At 34.0% G+C, this 19,871-nt stretch overlaps 2 protein-coding genes across 3 annotated transcripts in view; one reads left to right on the forward strand and one right to left on the reverse strand.

Annotated features, from left to right (window-relative positions):
• LOC142358676 (uncharacterized) overlaps positions 1-19,871 on the reverse strand; it is a 207,122-nt gene that overhangs the window by 138,307 nt on the left and 48,944 nt on the right. The window lies entirely within an intron of this gene.
• Positions 19,167-19,871, forward strand: part of LOC142334907 (uncharacterized) — a 130,373-nt gene continuing 129,668 nt past the window's right edge. The window contains exon 1 of the mRNA XM_075383236.1: positions 19,167-19,494. Within this exon, the coding sequence (XP_075239351.1) occupies positions 19,308-19,494 (187 nt within the window). The 5' untranslated portion in view covers positions 19,167-19,307. The remainder of the gene's footprint in view (positions 19,495-19,871) is intronic.

A 19,871-nucleotide genomic window follows, 5' to 3' on the forward strand; every position in this document is an offset into this window, starting at 1 on the left:
GTTTAATAACTGATAATAGTTTTTAGTGTGAATATGAAGTTAAAGAATTACAAAGAATGGCTGTAGGAACTCGGAGCATAGAATCAAAAAAAATTCAACCCACATCTGCAATTTTTGAAACATTTCTATTCTTGATTTTGCTATCGCTTTTAGTTTAAATGACTCTGTTAATTATCAAGGTTAAAAACCTAATCTTTTTGTTGGAACTGCAATTGAATTGGGGTTTGAAGTCAATTTTTTTTAAACCTAAAACATTAAAATATGGAGAGATCTCAAAATCAACAAAAAAGTTTTTGGTAAACAACCTTAATGTGACATACGCTAATCCTCTTTTTCCACAATAAAATCACCTGTTCAAAGGATTCAAAAGTAGCTTGAAGCTTCAAAGTGCAAGCTATCAGAAACGTAGCCAAACAATCTGTCTAAACAATTTTTTCCACAGTAGAACCTAAAACCAGCCGTCCAACTAAATCTCTACAAATACTGTGATTTAAAACAACAGATTTGAAAAAAAACTAAAGACAATGAATTTTTTACTGTGACCCTGTGAAGTCTTGCCGAAATCTAACTATTCCATTTTGAAAAACTTTGGTTTTTGTGTTCAAAAATTAACAGATACAGGTATTCATTTTTTCCTTTTTTGAAGATTAATATATGAAAAATTGTATTTTAGCCATTTGACTTATATACAATTTTTTGTTTATATTATTTAGACAAATTAATGCGTTTTTTCTTCTTCAAATTTGCTCCCTCATTAATCGAGTATCAGCGGTCCATTCAAGACTTCCCTAAAATAAGACAAAAAACATAAAGAATTATACTTGACAGACTTTCAATAGTAAAAGGAATAGAATGGAGAAACAATAAAACGCTCGTCGAGAAGGCAGAAGCTACTTTTCAGCAAATTTAGTCAGCTTGATCTTCTTATCAATTAATATACCAAGGTTTTTATGTGAGTTAATCATTTCAATAGCATTACCAGATATAACTAAAGCCAAGTTCACAAGTTAGGCAAACACAAGACACTTCGTTTTCAGGCTGGCTAATCAGTATTATCCCATTTTCATGACTCCAAAGCTGTAGTTGAGCTCTATCAATTTCGAAAATAATGGACGAGTACTTAAATGTGCGGTCAAGTAGTTAAAAAAAGCAATTTCAATGAACGAAAATCTGCAATTTACCTTAGAAAAATTGAAGGTGGAAAGTGTTTTGGCTTTTCGTGATATCAACGTATTTGTGAGCAGCGAAAATAAAATAAGCTGTCATTGGTAACAAAACCAACTGACACAGGAAAAATACTGAATGCGCTTCAGCGCTTCATCATAAATAAATGTGATTCAGTTGACAATTCAAAGGGTTTATAACGCAAAAGTTTTTTAGATGGCATTTGACCAAGCGCATTAAAAAACATGCTTGAAGACGGATTCTTATCCAGATAAAAATTCTCCAAAAATAGTGAACCAGACCTTAAAAAAATTATAATTGGCGAACAAATCGATTGAAAACAACAAAATTAGCCTCAAAATCACGAGACTGGATCTTATTATAAAGAAACTTTTTTTGATACAGAGGCAAACTTACACAAAACTTTGCCAGCAATTTGAAGAAACTATGTGACGTAGAAGTGGTCATCATGAAAAAAAAATTAGGATAAAGCCTCCCAAAGGTAAAGTCAGCTTTTGATAGAAAACTGAAGTCACGAGTGGTTCATGACATAAAAATTAATGGATGCGGATCTATCTATGTTGAGCAGACAAGCCGGCATGTTACCAATACGATATCCGAACCTCAAAAGAGGTTTTCATCGGTGGTTCCGCGAATAACAAGGATTGGAAAGTTCTCGATGCCTGTCAAACAGTAGAAATATTTTTGACCACCGAAGTTAAATTGATCAGCAATTTGAAGCCAGGAATAAGCACACGCGGTAAATACAGGGGTGGGATTTTATACTGAAATATAGTTCAATTCAAAATTTCGACTTGGAAAAAAATGCAAAACATAATTTGTGCATGACAGAAAAATAAAAATCACCAATAAAAGGGATACTTAGGGATAGGGCAACTTTGGAAATATCCTAGAAATACAATAATGGCCAAAAGCGAAAGATCCGGAATAGATAAGTTGTAATGAATTTTATAACAGATGTTTACATGAGGTTGTAAAGAGCGTTAAAGTTAATATGGGGGAGTCTCTCAAATTATGTTTAAGATAGTTCCTATAATTGTTTAAAATGTGATCTCAGAGAAATCCAAATACATAATCTGTTTTTTCACAGTTTGTGAAACAGTTTTAACTTGACAATGAACGTAAAGTTCGAACACGTTTGTTTTAAATATCAGAATGAGTTTTAATTTGCAAATTGTTTTGTTCTGCTTTGAATGACATTTTCAGATTAGCGGCAAAAAGGCTCTCTCTAGAAATACAAAAACGGCCAAAATCGAAAGATCCAGAATAACTACGGTCTTAAAAAGTTTATTTCAGATGTATATACGCAGTTGTAAAGAGGCCAAAAATTGTACATGGGAAACTCTCAATTTACGTTTAGGATAGTTCTCAGAATTGTTTAACTTGGGGTCTCAGAACATGTTAACACTTTTTCAATTTTTTTTCATAACATATGAAAAATTTTAAACGTGATGGTGAGCTTAAAATTTGGAAACGTTTGTTTTGAATATCAGAATAATTTTAAATTTGACAAATTAACTTGTTCTATCTAAATAACATTTTCACATATGCGGCAAAAAAATTAGGAAAGCAGTCTTAGAAAACACTGGATAAATCGTTACTAAAAATTAGGAATAAAAGTAGACAGAGAAAAACCTTGAAGGAAACCGCTGAGAACTTGCAATGGCTCTGATTTGCCTTTTAATAAATTTTGTACATTAAATAAATATTATCTCAAATCAGATGAATGTAGGGGCACAAACTCACGCCAAAATAAGGTTCATTTCATAAATTTGCTTGAAAAAAGGGAAATAGGGCTAAACATATTTTGTGCAAACAAAACTTAATTTTGACTGCGGAAAAAAATAGGGTAAATCAAATTTTGTGCATGAAAAAAAATAATAGAAAATTTCCTCAAAAGGGATACTTAGGGTTAGAGCAATTCTAAAATCGTCGTAAAAACACAAAAACAGCCAAAATCAAAAGACTCGAATAGGTCAATTCTTAAAGAAACTGATAACACATGAATATATGAGGTTGTAAAAAGGCTTAACATTTTTTATAGAGATTTTCTCAATTTATGTTTAAGATTGTTTCTGAAAATTTTTAAATTGTAGTCTCAGACAAATGTAAATGTACATACATTTAATCTTTTCATAATTCGTGATAAAATTTTAATCTTACGATGAACATAAAGTTTCGGACACATTTGTTTTAAATGCCAAAATGAATTGTATTTTGCCAAATTATTTTGTTCTTTTTTGAATGAGATTTTCAGATAATTTTCAAAAAGGTAGGGAATAAAGTCTTACGAAACACTAGGTAAATTTTTCATAATAACTGGGAATGGAAGTGAAACCAGAACAACCATAAGGAGTTCAAATGAGAGCTTGGAATGACTCTGATTTGCTATTTAGAAAATTTTTTAAATCAAGTAAATATAACATCAAATCAGATGAATATAGGGGCAAGAACTCACGCTAAAAAATAGTTGAGATCATAATTTTCACTTACGAAAAAATAGAAAAAAAACAATCCCTTGCAAAACAAAACAAAAATGGCAAAAACCCCAAAAAATGGAAACTTAGGGCTTAGGTTTAGGGAAACTTTGGTATTATCCTAGAAAAGCAAAAATGGCCAAAATCGAAGGGTCCGAAATAGGTACGTTTTTAAAGACATTTATAGCAAATGTATATTTGAAGTAGTAAAAAAACTAATTTTTATAAAAGGGGAGAACTCTCAATTCATGCTAAAGATAGTTCCTAGAATTGTTAAAATTGCAGTCTCAAACAAATGTAAGACATACTCATCTTAGTCTTTCACCTTTTTTGAAACAGTTTTAACCTGAGGATGATAGTAAATTAGTAAAGTTCAAAAACTTTTGGTTTAAATATCAGAATGAATTTTAGTTTGAAAAATCAGTTTGTTCTCCTTTAAATACCAATTTTAGATAATCGGCGAATAGATTGGTAATGCAGTCTTAAAAAAATACTTGGTCAATCGTTTATATAAATTGGGAACACGGATCGACTGGGAACAACCCTGAGGAATTCCGCTGCATTTATTCTGAAAAAAAACTTGGTCAATTGTTAATGAAAAATCGGAACACGGATAGACTCGGAACAACCCTGAGGAATTCTACTGCATTTATTCTGAATTGCTATTTGCAAGTTTTTTACATCAAATAAATTCAGGATCTTTTTTATCAGTGTCATTGTTTGCAATGTTGCATGCGTTTTTTTGATAGAATTATTATTTCCCGCATATATTTAATTTATGCCGGGTTTGAAAACAAGTAAAAACAGATCAAGAATACCATTTGACTAATTAAATCCCAAAACATTATTCTCATGAATTTTGTGGTACCGCTATCTCATTTCATTACCTTAATGCAGAAAAAATTAATTCGTCAAATAAAAACTAATGCTGATATTTAAAACAAACGTTTTTGGTTTTTACATCCAAATTCAGATTAAAATTGTTACACAAAATGTTAAAGGTTAAATGATTATGTATTTACATTTGTCGGAACCAACATTTTAATTAATTGGAGGAACTATCTTAACTATTCAATCGAAAGTTTTCCCCATCTTCAATATGTAGCCTTTCTATAAATTCCTATGTAACCTGTTATCAAATTGTTGAAAACCTAGCCATTCCGGATCTTTCGATTTTGGCCGTTTTTGTATTCCTATGGTAATTCCGAAACGATCCTAAACCCAGGAATTCCTCTTGTGGCGGCTTAGCATGCACAAAATATGTTTTCCCCTATTTTTCTTATACCAATTCAAAATTTTAATTTGAACTATGTTTAAACGTGAGTTCCAGCCCCTACAATTATCGCGTGCGTTTAACTCCAGCCTCGACTTGCATCCAGAATTTTCTTTTCAATGTCAATTGTGGAGCCCCTACATTCAACAAGAAGTTGATCGACCTGTGAGTTTTTCTTTTGATGTTCTGATATCCTAGTGATAACATGCCCTCTTTTCTGTCCAACCTAGATGGATCTGCATCCATTAAAGTTGATCTCATATACCCCGTGGGATATCAGGTCTCCATCGAAAGATGATTTTAGGATGGAGAGGCATGATCTAAATATTCGCGTTAAAATAACCAATTGTGTTTGCAAAGTTTTGAACAAAGTTGCTTATTATTTAAAAAAAATTTTGGTTTATCTTGAGGTTTATCTTAGTCTTTTTTAAAAAAGTCTCATGGTGTTTTTTTTCAAATTGATCATTACTGTCAGTTTTTATCTTTTCCGAGGTCTTGTTCACTATCTTTGTAGACCATTTGTCTGGATACTGATATTGAGTTCAGCATGTGTAGTTCTTTCCAAGCGTCCGACCGATGGCCAAACAATTAGATGTTGCTTTAAAACCAAGTGAACCATTACTTGAATCATATTTTTCTTATGCTTAAGCGCTGCACAGCTGCAAAAATTCAATATTATTCCTGTGTCCGTTGGTTTTTGATACCAATGACAGGTAATTTTATTTTATGAACAAAAACCTGCAGTTTACTTTAGAAAATTGAACGTTGAAAGCTTTTTGGTTTTCTTGATGTCATCGTAAATATGAGCAAGAACAGACTTGCTTTCCAAGGTCTTGTTTACTATTTTTGTAGACCATTCGTCTGGATACTGATAATGAGTTCAGCATGTGTAGTTATTTCCAAGCGTCCGACCGATGGCCAAACAATTAGATAGTGCTTTAAAACCAAATGAACCATTACTTGAATCACATTTTTTTTATGCTTAAGCGCTGCACAGCTTTAGAAATTCAATATTATTTCTGTGTCAGTTGGTTTTTGATACCAATGACAGTTAATTTTATTTTATGAACAAAAACCTGCAGTTTACATTAGAAAATTGAACGTTGAAGGGTTTTTGGTTTTCTTGATGCCATTGTAAATATGAGCAAGGACAGAAAATAACTTGTCCTTAGTAACAAAAACCAACTGAAATAGCTAAAATACTGAATGTTTGCAGCTGTGCAGTGCATCAGCATGAAGAAATATGATTTAAGTGATGGTTCACAGGACTTTTGACGCAAAATTTACTTGGTGGGCATTCGATTGGGCGCTTGAAAGGAAAAATACATGCTGGGCTAAAAATCATTATACAGATGAATATTCTTTAGAAATAGTGAATCAAACCTTAGAAAAGAAATTAAATGGCAAAAATATCAATTAAAAATAAGAAGAAAATAGCATCAAGAGAACGACACTGGATCTCATGATGAAGGAAAAAATTTGTTCAAAACAAAATGATTTTTACTCAAAATTTTGGAAGCAGCTTGAAGAATCTATGAGAGTTACAGGGGGTATTCATAATAGCAAAGTTAGGATCATTATAGAAAACTGGTATAAATCCCACCTGGTATATGACATAAAAATTAATAGATGCGAATGCATCAATGTTGAGCAGACAAGCCGGCATGTTAGCAATAAGATGTCAAAACATCAGAATAAAACATGAGAAAACAGAAATTAGAAACCTCCCACAAAGGGATAATAAGGGTTAGGGCAATTTTGGAATTATCCTCGAAATACAAAGACGGTCAAAATCGAAAGATCCGGAATAGGTACGTTTTCAGAAAAATTGATAAGAGATGTACATATGAAATTGTAAAAAAACTTATTAATGTATATGGGGAAACTCTCAATTCATGTTTAAGTTAGTTCCTAGAATTGTTAAAAATGTTGTCTCAGACAACTGTAACACATATTCATTTTAATCTTTCACAATTTTCTAAGCAGTTTCAACCTGGGGATGACAGAAAAGTTCGAAAACTTTTGGTTTAAAAACCAGAGTGAATTTTAATTTGACAATTTAATTTGTTCTTCTCTTATCAACATTTTCAGAAAATTGGCCAAATGATAGGGAATGCAGTCTAAAAAAAACTTGGTTAATCGTTAATAAAAAATGGGAATAAGAGTGGGCCGAGAACAACCCTAAAAAATTCCGCTGAAGAGTTGAATTGATTCTAAATTGCTATTTACAAATTTTTTACATCAAATAAATTCAGGATCTTTTTTTACCAGTATCATTGTCTGCAATATCGTATGCGTTTTTTTGAGAGTATTATTATTTCCCGAAAATAATTAAATTGTGCCGGGTTTGAAACCAAGTAAAAACAGATCAAGAACACCATGTGACTAATCAGCCTCCAAAACCCTAATCTGATGATTTTTTTGGTACCACCATCTTAATTCATTACGTTAGAGTAGAAGAAAAAATTCGTCAAATAAAAACTAATGCTGATATTTAAACAAAGGTTTTCGATTTTTACATTCAAAGCCAGGTTAAAACTGTTACACTAAATTTTAAAAATTAAATGATTATGTATTTACATTTGTCGGAACAAACTATTTAATTAATCGGAGGAACTTTCTTCACTATTCAATTAGAAGTTTTCCCCATATTCAATATGTAGTCTTTCTATAACTTCCTATGTACACCTGTTCTTAATTTTGTTTAAAACGTATCCATTCCGGATCTCTCTTTTTTGGCCGTTTTTGTATTTCTAGGTTAATTTCGAAATGGTCCTAGACCCTGGAATTCCTCTTGTGGCGGCTTACCATGAACAAACAATGTTTTCCCCTATTTTTTTATACCAATTCAAAATTTTAATTTGAACTACGTTTAAACGTGAGTTCCAGCCCCTAAAATTATCGCGTGGGTTTATTCATTTTAATCCTTCACAACTGTTTAAGCAGTTTCAACCTGAGGATGACAGAAAAATTCAAAAATTTTGGTTTAAAAATCAGAATGAGTTTTATTTTGACAATTTAGTGTGTTTTTCTCTAATCAACATTTTCAGATAACCGGCCAAAGGATAGAAAATGCATTCTTAAAAATAACTTGGTTAATCGTTTATAAAAAATGAGAATAAGAGTGGGCCGAGAACAACCCTAAAGAATTCCGCTGAAAACTTAAATTGATTCTGATTTGCTATATGTAAAATTTTTTATATCAAAAAAATTCAGGATCTTTTATTACAGGTATCACTTTCAGGTAAATTACAATTTTGCTTTTAATGTTTTTTTGCATTGTTATTCCTTGAAAGTATTTAATCTGTGCTGGGTTTGAAACCAAAAACTACCCCTTGATTAATTAGCCCCCAAATGTTTTAAACTGATATTTCTTTATGGTAGCATTATGTTAATTCATTACGTTAATGTAAGAGAAAATTATACGTCAAATTAGAATAATTTATGATAATTAAAAAAAACGATTTTAATTTTTAGGTTGAAAGTCAGGCTAAACCTGTTTCAAAAGGTGGGAAAAGATAAAACAAATTCGTATTTACTTTTGTTTGAGATCACAATTTAAGCAATTCTAGGAACCATCTTTAATATTTTTTTGATGATTTTCCCCTTATACAGTGAAAATCTTCTTACAAATTCATAAAAACATTCGTTGTCAATTTCTATATAAACGTATCTAATCCGGATATTTCTTTTTTGTATTTTGTGGATAATTCCGCAATACCCCCAGTAACCATTTTGTGGGGGCTTTTGATAGTTTTGTTTTGTCATGCACAGAATTTCTTTTGGCCTATTTGTGTTATCACAAGTCCATATGTTATTTTGAATAATATTTTAGCGTGAGTTCCCGCCCCTATATTCATTATTTGTGTTTAGACCCGGGCTGAACTAGCCAACGTATAAAGTTTCGATGATCAAGAATTTCTCAACTGTGCAACATATATGCAGATTTTTTGATTCAATGTCGTTCGTTCAGCCACTACATTCAACATGGTGGTGATTTAATTGTGAATCCTTCCTTTGATGTTCCGATATCCTAGTGGTAATATGCCGGCTTGTCTGCCCAACGTAGATTGATCCGCATCCATTACATTTTGTTTATATACAACGGAAGACTTCAGTCTCTATCGAAGGACGATATCCGGCTGGAGAGGCATGATCTTGATTTTCGCGTTATCGAAACCAATGACAAGTCGCTTCGTTTTTTTCATTTCGCTTGCTAAGTTTTGAGTAAACTTGTCTCTGCATTGTGAAAAATTTGTTTGTTTATCAGAAGATCTAGGCTTGTCTTTTGATGCTCTTTTCTTATTGTTTTTCTTAAATTGATTAACAATTTAACAAGTGTTTTCTAAGAAGGCATTCCCTATCTTTTTACCGAATATGTTAAAAAATTATTTAATCTAGAACAAGCTAATTTATCCAATTAAATTTCGTTTTGATATTCAAAACAAAGGTTTTCGAAGTTTACGTTCATCGTCAGGTTAAACGTGTTTCACAAATTGTAAAGAAATTGAATATGTATTTAGATTTGTCTGAGACCACAATATTCTAGGATCTATCAAAAACATTGAAATTAAGAGTTTTCCTTATATACAATATTTAGCCTATTTACAACTCCATATATACATCTGTTATCAGTTTGTTTAAAGACGTACCTATTCCGGTTCTTTTGCTTTTCGCCGTTTGTGTATTTCTAGTACAAATCCAAAATTTTCCCAGCCCTAAGTATTTTTGTGGATGTTTTTGAGATTTTTGTCATGCACAAAATATGTTTTTCCCTATTTATTACCCAAGGCAAAGTTATGATTTGAATTACATTTGAATGTGAGTTCCCCCCTATATTTACTGCACATGTGTAGTCCCGGCTTCAATTTGCTGATGTTTATAGCTTCCATGGTCAAAAATATCTCTACTGTGCGACATGACTCCAGCATTTTCCACTCCTTCTCTAGCCACCTGTAGATCATTTTTTAAAAATTTTCTTATATCCTATTTGTAACATGCCGGCTTGTCTGCCCAACTTAGATGGATCCGAATTTATTCTATTTTATCTCATAAAGCAAATGGGATTTCAGTTTCTATCGAAAGATGAGTTCCGGCTGGAGAGCCAATTGCAAGTCGCCTTGTTTATTCCATTTGATAGCGAAGTTTTGAGTAAGGTTGCTTCTGCATTTTAAAAAAATTGCTGTTTATCAGAAGATCTAGTCCTGTTTTTGTATGCTCTTTTGTTGTTTTTTTTTAATTGATCTTTACTGCCAATTATAATGTTTTCAAAAGTCTGGTTCACTTTTTTTGTAGACCATCCATCTGGATATTGATGTTTGGTCCAACATGTCTTGTTCTTTTCAAGCGTCTGAACGAAAGCCAACCAATTACATGTTGCGGTAAAAACCATGTGAAGCGTCCGTCCTTGAAACACGCGGCGCGCACCTGCAGTTTTTTTCTTGTGTCAGTTTTTTCCTGATATCTGTTTTAACAGGCTATTTTGTTTTGGCTGCTCACATTCACTTTGATATCAAGAAGAGCCAAATCGTCTTCTGTCTTCAAGTTTTCTTATGTAAAGTGCATGTTTTTGTTAATGAATTAGCAAACTTTAAGTACTTGTCCAGGTTATCACGCACTGTGCAGATAATGCCATCCACATTCCCTTTGAACAAATTTATCCCCTCAACCAGCCTCTTTGTCCTTCGATGACTGCAACACGTACAATTCCAAACAACATCCTGCATGTTGGCGTAACCCCCATTTGTTATCTTTTGGCATTATGCATAAAATTGTATTGGATGCCGATCCATCTATGTTAAGCAGACAAGCCAGTCTGTTACCAATACAATATCTGAGCAACAAGAAATGTTTCACAAGTGGTTCCACGACTAAAAAAGTGTGGAAAAAACTGGATGCCTGTCGCACAGTAAAGAATTTTTTGATCCTTGAGGCTATATACCTCAGCAAGTTGAAGCTGGGACTAAACACGCGCAATGAATACAGGGGCGGGAAATCAAGCTAAAATATCGCTCAAAACATAATTTTGACTTGGGAAAAAATAGGGCAAATCAAATCTTGTGCATGTCAAAAAATGATGAAAACCCATCAAAAGGGATACTTAGGTATAGAACAATTTTGGAATTATCATAAAAAATTAAAAACAGCCAAAATCAAATGATCCGAATAGGTAAAATTTCATAGAAATTGATAACATATGAATATAGGAGGTTGTAAAAAGTTTAACAGTTTTATATAGGGAATCTTTCTATTTATGTTTCAGATTCTTCCTTAAGTTTTTGTAAAATGTAGTCTTAGCCAAATGTAAAAGTATATTAATTCAAATTTTTCACAATTCGTGATAATGTTTTAAACTGATGATGAACGCATGATGACGTTTGTTTTGATTATAAGAATGAACTTTAATTTGACAAATTTGTTTGTTTTACTTAATATAACATTTTCACATATTCGACAAAAAGATAGAGAATGCAGTGGTAAAAAAGTATGTGGTTGATATTTTAAATGCAGTGGTAAGTGGTTGATAAAAATCGGGAATAAAATTTGAGCGAGAACAACCGTGAGGAATTCCGCTGACAATTTGCAATTATTCTGATCTACTGTTTTGAAACTTTTTTACATCAAATAGATATTACATCACATTAAGTGAATATAAGGGAGGGAAATCACCGAAAATAAAGCTCAAGTCTTAATTTTGACAAGAAAAAATGAAAATAGAGCTCCAAACTTACTTTGTGCACAACAAAACATAATTCAAAAAGTCCCCACTAAAAGGATACTTACGGTTAGGGCAATTTTGGTATCATTCTAAAAATACAAAAACGGTCACAATTGTAAGATCCGGAATCGGTATGTTCTCAAAAAAGTTTACTACAGATGTATATATGCAGTTGTAAAGAGGCCGAAAATTGTACATGGGGAAATCTATCCATTTACGTTTAGGATAGTTCTTAGAATTTTTCAGATTGTGATCTCAGAAATATGTCAACACATGTTCATTTTGTTTTTTTTTTCATAATATGAGAAACAGCTTGAACCTGACTATGAATGTAAAGTTTGAAAACATTCCGTTTGAGTATCAGAATTAATTTCAATTTGACAAATTAACTTGTTCTACTTTAAATAACATTTTCACATATGCTGCAAAAAATTGGGAAAGCAGGCTTAGAAAACACTTGGTAAACTGTTAATAAAAATTAGGAATAAGAGTGGACAGATAAAAGCAATGAGGAAATCCGCCGAGAACTTGCATTGGTTCTGATTTACTGTTTATAAAGTTTTTATAGTAAATATTTATTACCTCAAATCAGATGAATATGGGGGCAAAAACTCACGCCAAAGTTTTCTTCAAGAAGAGGGCTAAAGAAAAGAGGGCTAAATATATATTGGTGCAAAACCAAACAACATTTGCAAAACCCTCACAAGAAGGGTATATAGGGTTGGGGCGATTTCGTAAATATCTTGGATACAAAAAAATGACCAAGATCGAAAGATCCTGAATAAATACGTTGCTAAAGCATTGATTTTGATGTATATACAAAGTTGTAAAAAATCTAAATTTTTTGTATAAAAAATTCCCAACTTATGTTTAAAATAGTTCCTAGAATTGATTATATTATGGTCTCAAACAAATGTAAATATATATTCATTTTGTTTTTTCACAATTTGTGAAACGGTTTTAACGCCACAATAAACGTTAAGTTTGAAAAATTTTGGTTCATATATCAGAATGAGTTTTCATTTGACAAATTACTTTGTTTTTGTTTTAAATAACAATGTCAGATAATCGGCAACTGATAGGGAATGCAGTCTTAAAACTTAATTGGTAAATCCTTCATAAATATTGGGAATAAGATTGGACAGAGAACGACCGAGATGAATTTCGCTGAGAATCTGCATTATTTCTGATTGGCTATTTACAAAATTTCTACATCAATTGAAATCAGGATCTTCTTTTAACCAGTGTCATTGTCTGCAATATTGCATGTGTTTTTTGATAGAGTTACATTTTCCCAATTATGTTTATTTGTGCTGGGTTTGAAACCAAATAGAAAGAGATCAAGACTACCACTTGACTCATTATACCCCTAAATTTTAAACTCATAGTTCTTTATGATAGCACTATCAATTCATTAGGTTAAAATAGAGGAAACTAATTCGTCAAATTAAAATTAAATCCGATATTCAAACAAAAATTTCAAATTTTGCGTTCAAAGTTAGGTTAAAACTGTTTTATAAACTGTGACTAGATAAAATGAATATGTTCATAATTTAATTAGTTCTAGGAAAAATCTTTAAAATTGAATTGAAGGTTTTCCCATATACAATATTTAGCCTTTTTGCAACTTCATATATACTACAGTTATCAAATTTCTTAAAATTGAACTTTTTCCGAATCTTTCGATATTAGCCGTATTTTTATTTCTACGATAATTCCAAAACTGCCCTAACCCTGAGTTTCCCTCAGTGTGGAATTTTGTTATTTTTATATTGTCATTAACAGCATACGTTTCACCTCATTTTCGTTATCCCTGGTGAAAATTTTTTTGAATTTTTTTTAATTGTGAATTCGCGCCCCTATATTCATCGCGTGTGTTTAGTTCCGGCCTCAAATTGCCTATAAATAAAGATTCGATGGCCGTGGGTTTCTCTACTGTGCGACAGGCATCCAGAATTTTTCATTCATCACTACATTCAACAAGATATTGATCCGATTGTAAATCCTTCTTTTGATGTTCTGATATGCTAGGGGTAACATGCCGGCTTGTCTGCTCAACATGAATGGACCCGGATCAATTACATTTTATCTCAAATCTCTCGTGGGATTTCAGTCTCTATCAAAAGATGATTATCGGGTGGAGAAGCATGAACTAATTTTTCGAATTATTGGATTCAATTGCAAGTCGTACCATTTCATCATTTTCCTTGCAAAGATTTGAGAAATATTGCGTCTGCATTGTCAAAAAGTCTTTGTTTTATCAGGAGATCTTTTGCTTGTTGATACTCTTTTGATTGATCTTTACTGCCAATTACTATCTTTTCCAAGGTTTTGGTTCAGTATTTTTTAGACCATACATCTGGATACTGATTTTCGGTCCAGGATGTCTTTCTCTTCTCAAGCGTCTGACCGAATGCCAGCCAATTACATGTTGCGTTAAAAACCTTGTTCAGCGTCCCTTGAAACACTTTTTTTTTGTTGACGCGGGGCGCAGCTTCAGTTTTATTCCTATGTCATTTGTTTTTTAGACCTGATTTTGACAGTGTATTTTATTTTCGCTGTTAACATTTACGTTGATATCACATTTACATTCAATCTCCTCGCGAGTTTATTTTATCTAATGTAATCTGCAGGTTTTTGTGTAATGAATTTGCAAATTTCAAGTACTTGCAAATTCCTCTTGCTCAGATGACCCCTCAGAAGGGTCAGCTGAGCAGGAGGAAAGATAAATAACACACTCTCACATCACAGGTCAAACAACTACCAACGCTGCAGCGTGCCGGAGTTGACTTCGTTTCTTAGAACGAACAAAGACCCTTTCAGTGCGATTGTTTACTGTCAACGTATAGGCACAGAGGATATTTTTTAGGAGCTGCTGAAAGAAGAAGAGGCAGCCAGGAAAATATTCCCAGCTGCATCAGGAGGCTGGGCTGGAGATTAGGAGGGCTGCTCAAAAAAAGAAAAGGCAAGAACTGGGTCAAAAGGACAAACTTTATCTTGATTACTTGGAAACCCTAAATAAAGTCACTAGCTGCAATAACCGAATTGAGTTTTTAACCGGACTCTCCTACAACATAAATTCCAAAAATCTGTTCAGAAACGCAAGGAATCTCCTTGAGAAGGGTCATCTGAGCAAAAGAAAAGACTTGGTAGTGGGGCACAACCTGACAAATAACACAATCTCACATCACAGGTCAAACAACTACTAACTCTGCAGTGTGCCGAAATTGACATTGTTTCTTAGAACGAACAGAGACCGCTTCAGTGCGATTGTTTACTGTCGACGTATAGGCACAGAGGATACTTTTCAGGAGCTGCTCAAGTCTGAGATACTGGTGCTAAGCGTAACCAAGCACCTAATTTCAGAGAGAAAGAGGAAGATGCAGCCAGGAAAATATTCCCAGCTTCATCAGGAGGCTGGGTTGGAGAATAGGACCCTGGAGATAGTATTACGCCATCAGTACAATTTAAGAGGGCTGCTAAAGAAAGGAAAAGGCAAGAACTGGGGCAAAAGGAAGAGGAAAGCGAGATCCAAGGCAAGGAAGGTGCAACGGACACAGAGTGAGGAGGAGCTCCTGAACAATCGGGTTTCATTGCCCCTTGTCCCTGACCTTCTTTGAGATAAGTGGTTGTTGCTACCAAAGACGTGGCTCAGGTAAATTTTGAAAAGATCAAATTGTTACAAACTTTATCTTGATTACTTAAAAATCCTAAATAAGGTCACTAGCTGCAATCACCAGCTACAATGAGTCTTTAAAACAATGCCTTAACAATGATATAAATTGAGATTTTTGAGATTTTGCGCTCTCAAAAATAAAAAAAAATTTATGAACAAACGGTGCACATTTTTCAATAAAAGCTCCTTAAACAGGAAATAAACCGTGCGGAGAAAGGCCGTAAAGTGTTCAAGGAAAAACTTCAGACATATAGGAGTAATTTTAGGGAGAATGTGAGACCACAACTGATGCCATCCGTTGGTGGCAGCATTAGGCGTGAAATGAGGAATCACTCCGCAATGGTTAAAAACAGACTTAATGGAAAACTTGATAAACTGTCAGAGAGACAGTATAGACCACTGCGAATGGTTCCCATAGTAATGTTGTGATAATGGATGACCGTGAACTTCCAAAGTTTACTTGACATCTTATCGTTGGGAAATAAACACCCTGCGAGGGACAAGTGTAATGAGGTGCACTTCCTTGCAGACGTAGACAAACTTGCACGTAAGTTACGCGTGGATAACACAGAGGGTGAGAAGCTTTGTGAAATTGAGGGGTCCGCAAAATGGTATGCAAAAAATGTATGCGAAACCCCAGCGGATAGATGGTTCAAAAATGTGCATGATTACCTAAAAGCCAATGTTTTTCGGGCGGTACCATTTGACAAAGGCTGCGGTTTCTGTGTGATGAAGAAGTCAACGTACATGGAAAAACTTGATGAGGTGCTGAACTCAGATCAGTTTTGAAAAATCAATAGAGCAAAAGATTATACTGTGATCAAAAATGAAAAACAGATCAATAACAGCCTGCAACAATTAATGAAGCAAGGGAAAATTAGTGACAAAATTTATCAAAGACTCAGGTCAACAGGATCACAATCAGCGACGCTTTATGGCCTGGCAAAGGTACATAAAAAACATGCTCCAACCTGTTCTTTCGATACCTGGTAGCCGCTACGGGAATTTAAACAGATTTCCGACACCATTTTTCCAGAAACTACCGGGCGCAAACATTGAAACCAACACGCAATGTGCTAGAAAGTCCTTAGAGTCTCTCACTCTTGAAGATGATGAGCAGATAGTATCTCTAGACGTAAAGAGTTTGTACACCAACCTTCCGGTTGGAGAGGCTATAGAAATTGCTCTAAGAAAACACTATTCAAGCAACCTAGCTCCAGATATCCCAAGATCCGCAATGAAAAGTTTGCTAAAGCTTGCGGTGATGAATGTTCGTTTTAAATGTAATGGAATTTGGTATTTACAACCAGATGGTCTGGCTATGGGTGCATCGTTGGCTGTAATACTAGCAAACGTGTGGATGAAATCGCTTGAGGCATCACTGCAAAAACCAGAGCTCAATGAAAATATTTCCAGTTCCGACCAAAAGACTGTAACCGGAGAGTGACTTTCAGAAGAAGAGGAGTAGAAAGTGAGTCATGCAAAAACTGGTTTCATGCAAAATAACAAAAGATATCAAATGAGAAATACGCCAACAAGCAGGATGTTGATTGGAATTGTTTTTACTGCAACAACCAACAGATAGTGGGGCCTTATGAGGAGATGAAATTGTTTAAAACCTATGTGGATGATATTATTTGCACGGTTCGTGGTGACCCTGAAGAATATTTAAAATTTGAAAATTCTTTACAAAACAACCTGCAATTTACCTTGGAAAAAGTTAACATGGAAGGGAATTTGGCTTTTCTTGATATTAACGTAAATGTAAGCAGCAAAATTAAAATCACCTGTCATTGGTATCAAAAACCAACTGACACTGGAATAATACTGAATTTTCGCAGCTCTGCACCGCTTCAGCATAAAAAAAATGCGATTCAAGGGACTGTTCAATGCAACCTCTAATTGGTTGGCCTTCGATAAGGCTCTTGAAAAGAACAAAATTTGCTGGACCAAAAATCAATATTCAGAAGATTGGTCTTCAAAAATAGTGAACCAGACTCTAGAAAAGAAAATAAGTGTCGGTAACGACCAATTGAGAACAACACCAAAAGAACACCAAAAAAGCAAGACTAGATCTTATGATAAGCCAACTATTTTTCTACAATACAGAGGCAACCTTACTCAAAATTTTGCCAGCAAATTGAAAAAATAATGCGAATTGCAAGAGATTTTTACAACGCGGAAATTAAGATCATGCCTCCCCAGCCTGAAATCATCTTTCGATAGAGACCTGAAATCCCACGTGGTAAATGAGATTAAATGTAGTGGATGCGGATCCATCTATGTTGGGCAAACAAGCCGGCATGTTACCACAAGGATAACAGAACATCAAAAGAAGGATTCACATGTGGGACTAACACACGCGATGAATATAGGGGGCGGGAACTCACGATAAAATAGTTCGAAATATAAAACCTCCACAAGAGGGATACTTAAGTTTCGGGCAAATTCGGAATAACCCTAAAAATACAAGAACATGGCCAAAATGGAAAAATCCGGAATAGGAATGTTTTTAAATAAATTGATGGCGGATGTAAATATGAGTTGTAAATAGGCTAAATATTTTACATAGGAAAAAATTTTCTATTGATTGTTTTAGAATAGTTCCTAGATTTGTTTTAAGTGTGGTATCAGACAAATGTAAATACATATTTATTTTATCTTTTAACAATTTGTATAACAGTTTTGACCTGACGATGAACGTAAAGTTCGAAAACTTTTTTTTTAAACATCGGAAGTAATTTTAGTTTGACAAATTGGTTTCTTTTACATTTAAGTACTTGTCCGGGTCAACATCCACTGTGCAGATAATGCCATCCACATTCCTTTTGAACAATTTAATCCCCTCAACCCGCCCCTCTGTCTGTTGAAGGCTGCAATACGTACAATCCAAGGAACATCCTACATGTTTGCGTAATCCTCATTTGTTATCTTTTGGCATTTTGTGTGAAACCAGTTTTTGCATGCCTCGGAAAGTCACTCTCCGGTTGCAGGCTTTGCCATTCCCGTTTTGATCAGATTTTGAGATTTTTTCACTGAGCTCTGGTTTTTGCAGTGATGCCTCAAACGATTTCATCCACACGTTTGCTAGTACTAAAGCAAGTGGTGCACCCATAGCTAGATCATCTAAAAGGAACATTTGTCATCTCTTGCCTCAATAAACTTTTTATTGCGGACCTTGGGATCTCTGGAGCTAGGTTGCTTGAATAGAGTTCTCTTAGAGCAATTTCTCCAACTGGCACGTTGGTGTACAAACTTTTCGCGTCAAGAGATACTATCTGCCCGTTATCCTAACGTGAGTGACTTTAAAACTTTTCTAGCATCTTACGTGTTTGTTTCAACGCTTGCGCTCGGTAGATTCTGGAAAACGCCAGAAATCTGTTGAAGTTTTTATAACTGCTACGAGGTATGGAAAGAACAGGTCGGAGAGGTGTATCTTTTTTGTGTATCTTTGCTAGGCCATAAAGCCTCGCTGGTTGTGAACCAGTTGATCTGAGTCTTTAATAAATTTTGTCACTAAATTTCTCACTAAAGTTTACTGCTTGCTAAGTTGATAATGGCACTCTAACAAATTCCTGCTTTTTTATACAGACTTCATCCAATTTTTTTTCCCAAGACGTGGAGTTTGGTCCACGTTATCCAGAATTCACACTTTTCATCTTAAAACATTTCTCAGACTGACCCATTTCTGGCCTTTTCCAACGGAGAAGATCCAGGTATTCTAACTATTACGCTTGAATCGTCTGCTGCGTAGTTAAGTATATTTCATCAAGGGTGTTTATAAGATACGATGAGCAGTATTTTAAATTTCTCCGTTTTAACTTCAAACAGAGACAAACTTTGAGTTTGCCTTTTCAGTTGGCTGTGAATAGATGATTATGGGTCGACTGGGAATGGATAATGTCTGTCGATTGACAGCCTTACGTCCTGCACTGAAATGATAGCATTTTCAATTGAGAGGCAAACAATTGGGATAATATGTTATCGAGTAGAAGAATTTTTATAGGGCATTTGCCTCGCCACACGAGAGAGCATCATATAAGAATTGTGTTGGACAGCTATCATTTTAAGGCGCATGTGGTTAAACTAGGAAATGGGTACGCGTTCGTTGACATAAGGGATCTAATGTCGAGAGACGATGAGACGCTGCTGCATGATTTGAAAAGTGAGTAGGTACTGCATGTTTTGAGTTCCCAGTTCAAGATAGTGCGGTGTATTTTTCTGCACGTTTATTTATTTATTTATATTTTTCTACACTTTTCAAGTGCTCATCTTTGTCGTGTGCTGAATTTTTTTGCAATTAAATTTTAACTGCGCGTATTTATAGCTGAATTTTTACCTGAAATGTGAAATGTCACTGGCATATATTCTTGGCGTTAAACAATCAATTGTTACCTGAAACCGTTGTTACCTGAAATCTAAAATGTCACTGGCATATATTCTTGGCGTTAAACAATCAATTGTTACCTGAAACCGTTGTTACCTGAAATCTAAAATGTCACTGGCATATATTCTTGGCGTTAAACATCAATCAATTTTCTT

This window comes from Convolutriloba macropyga, chromosome 2 (assembly GCF_964194025.1).
Source record: "Convolutriloba macropyga chromosome 2, txConMacr16.3, whole genome shotgun sequence".
NCBI classification, from domain to species: Eukaryota; Metazoa; Xenacoelomorpha; order Acoela; family Convolutidae; genus Convolutriloba; species Convolutriloba macropyga.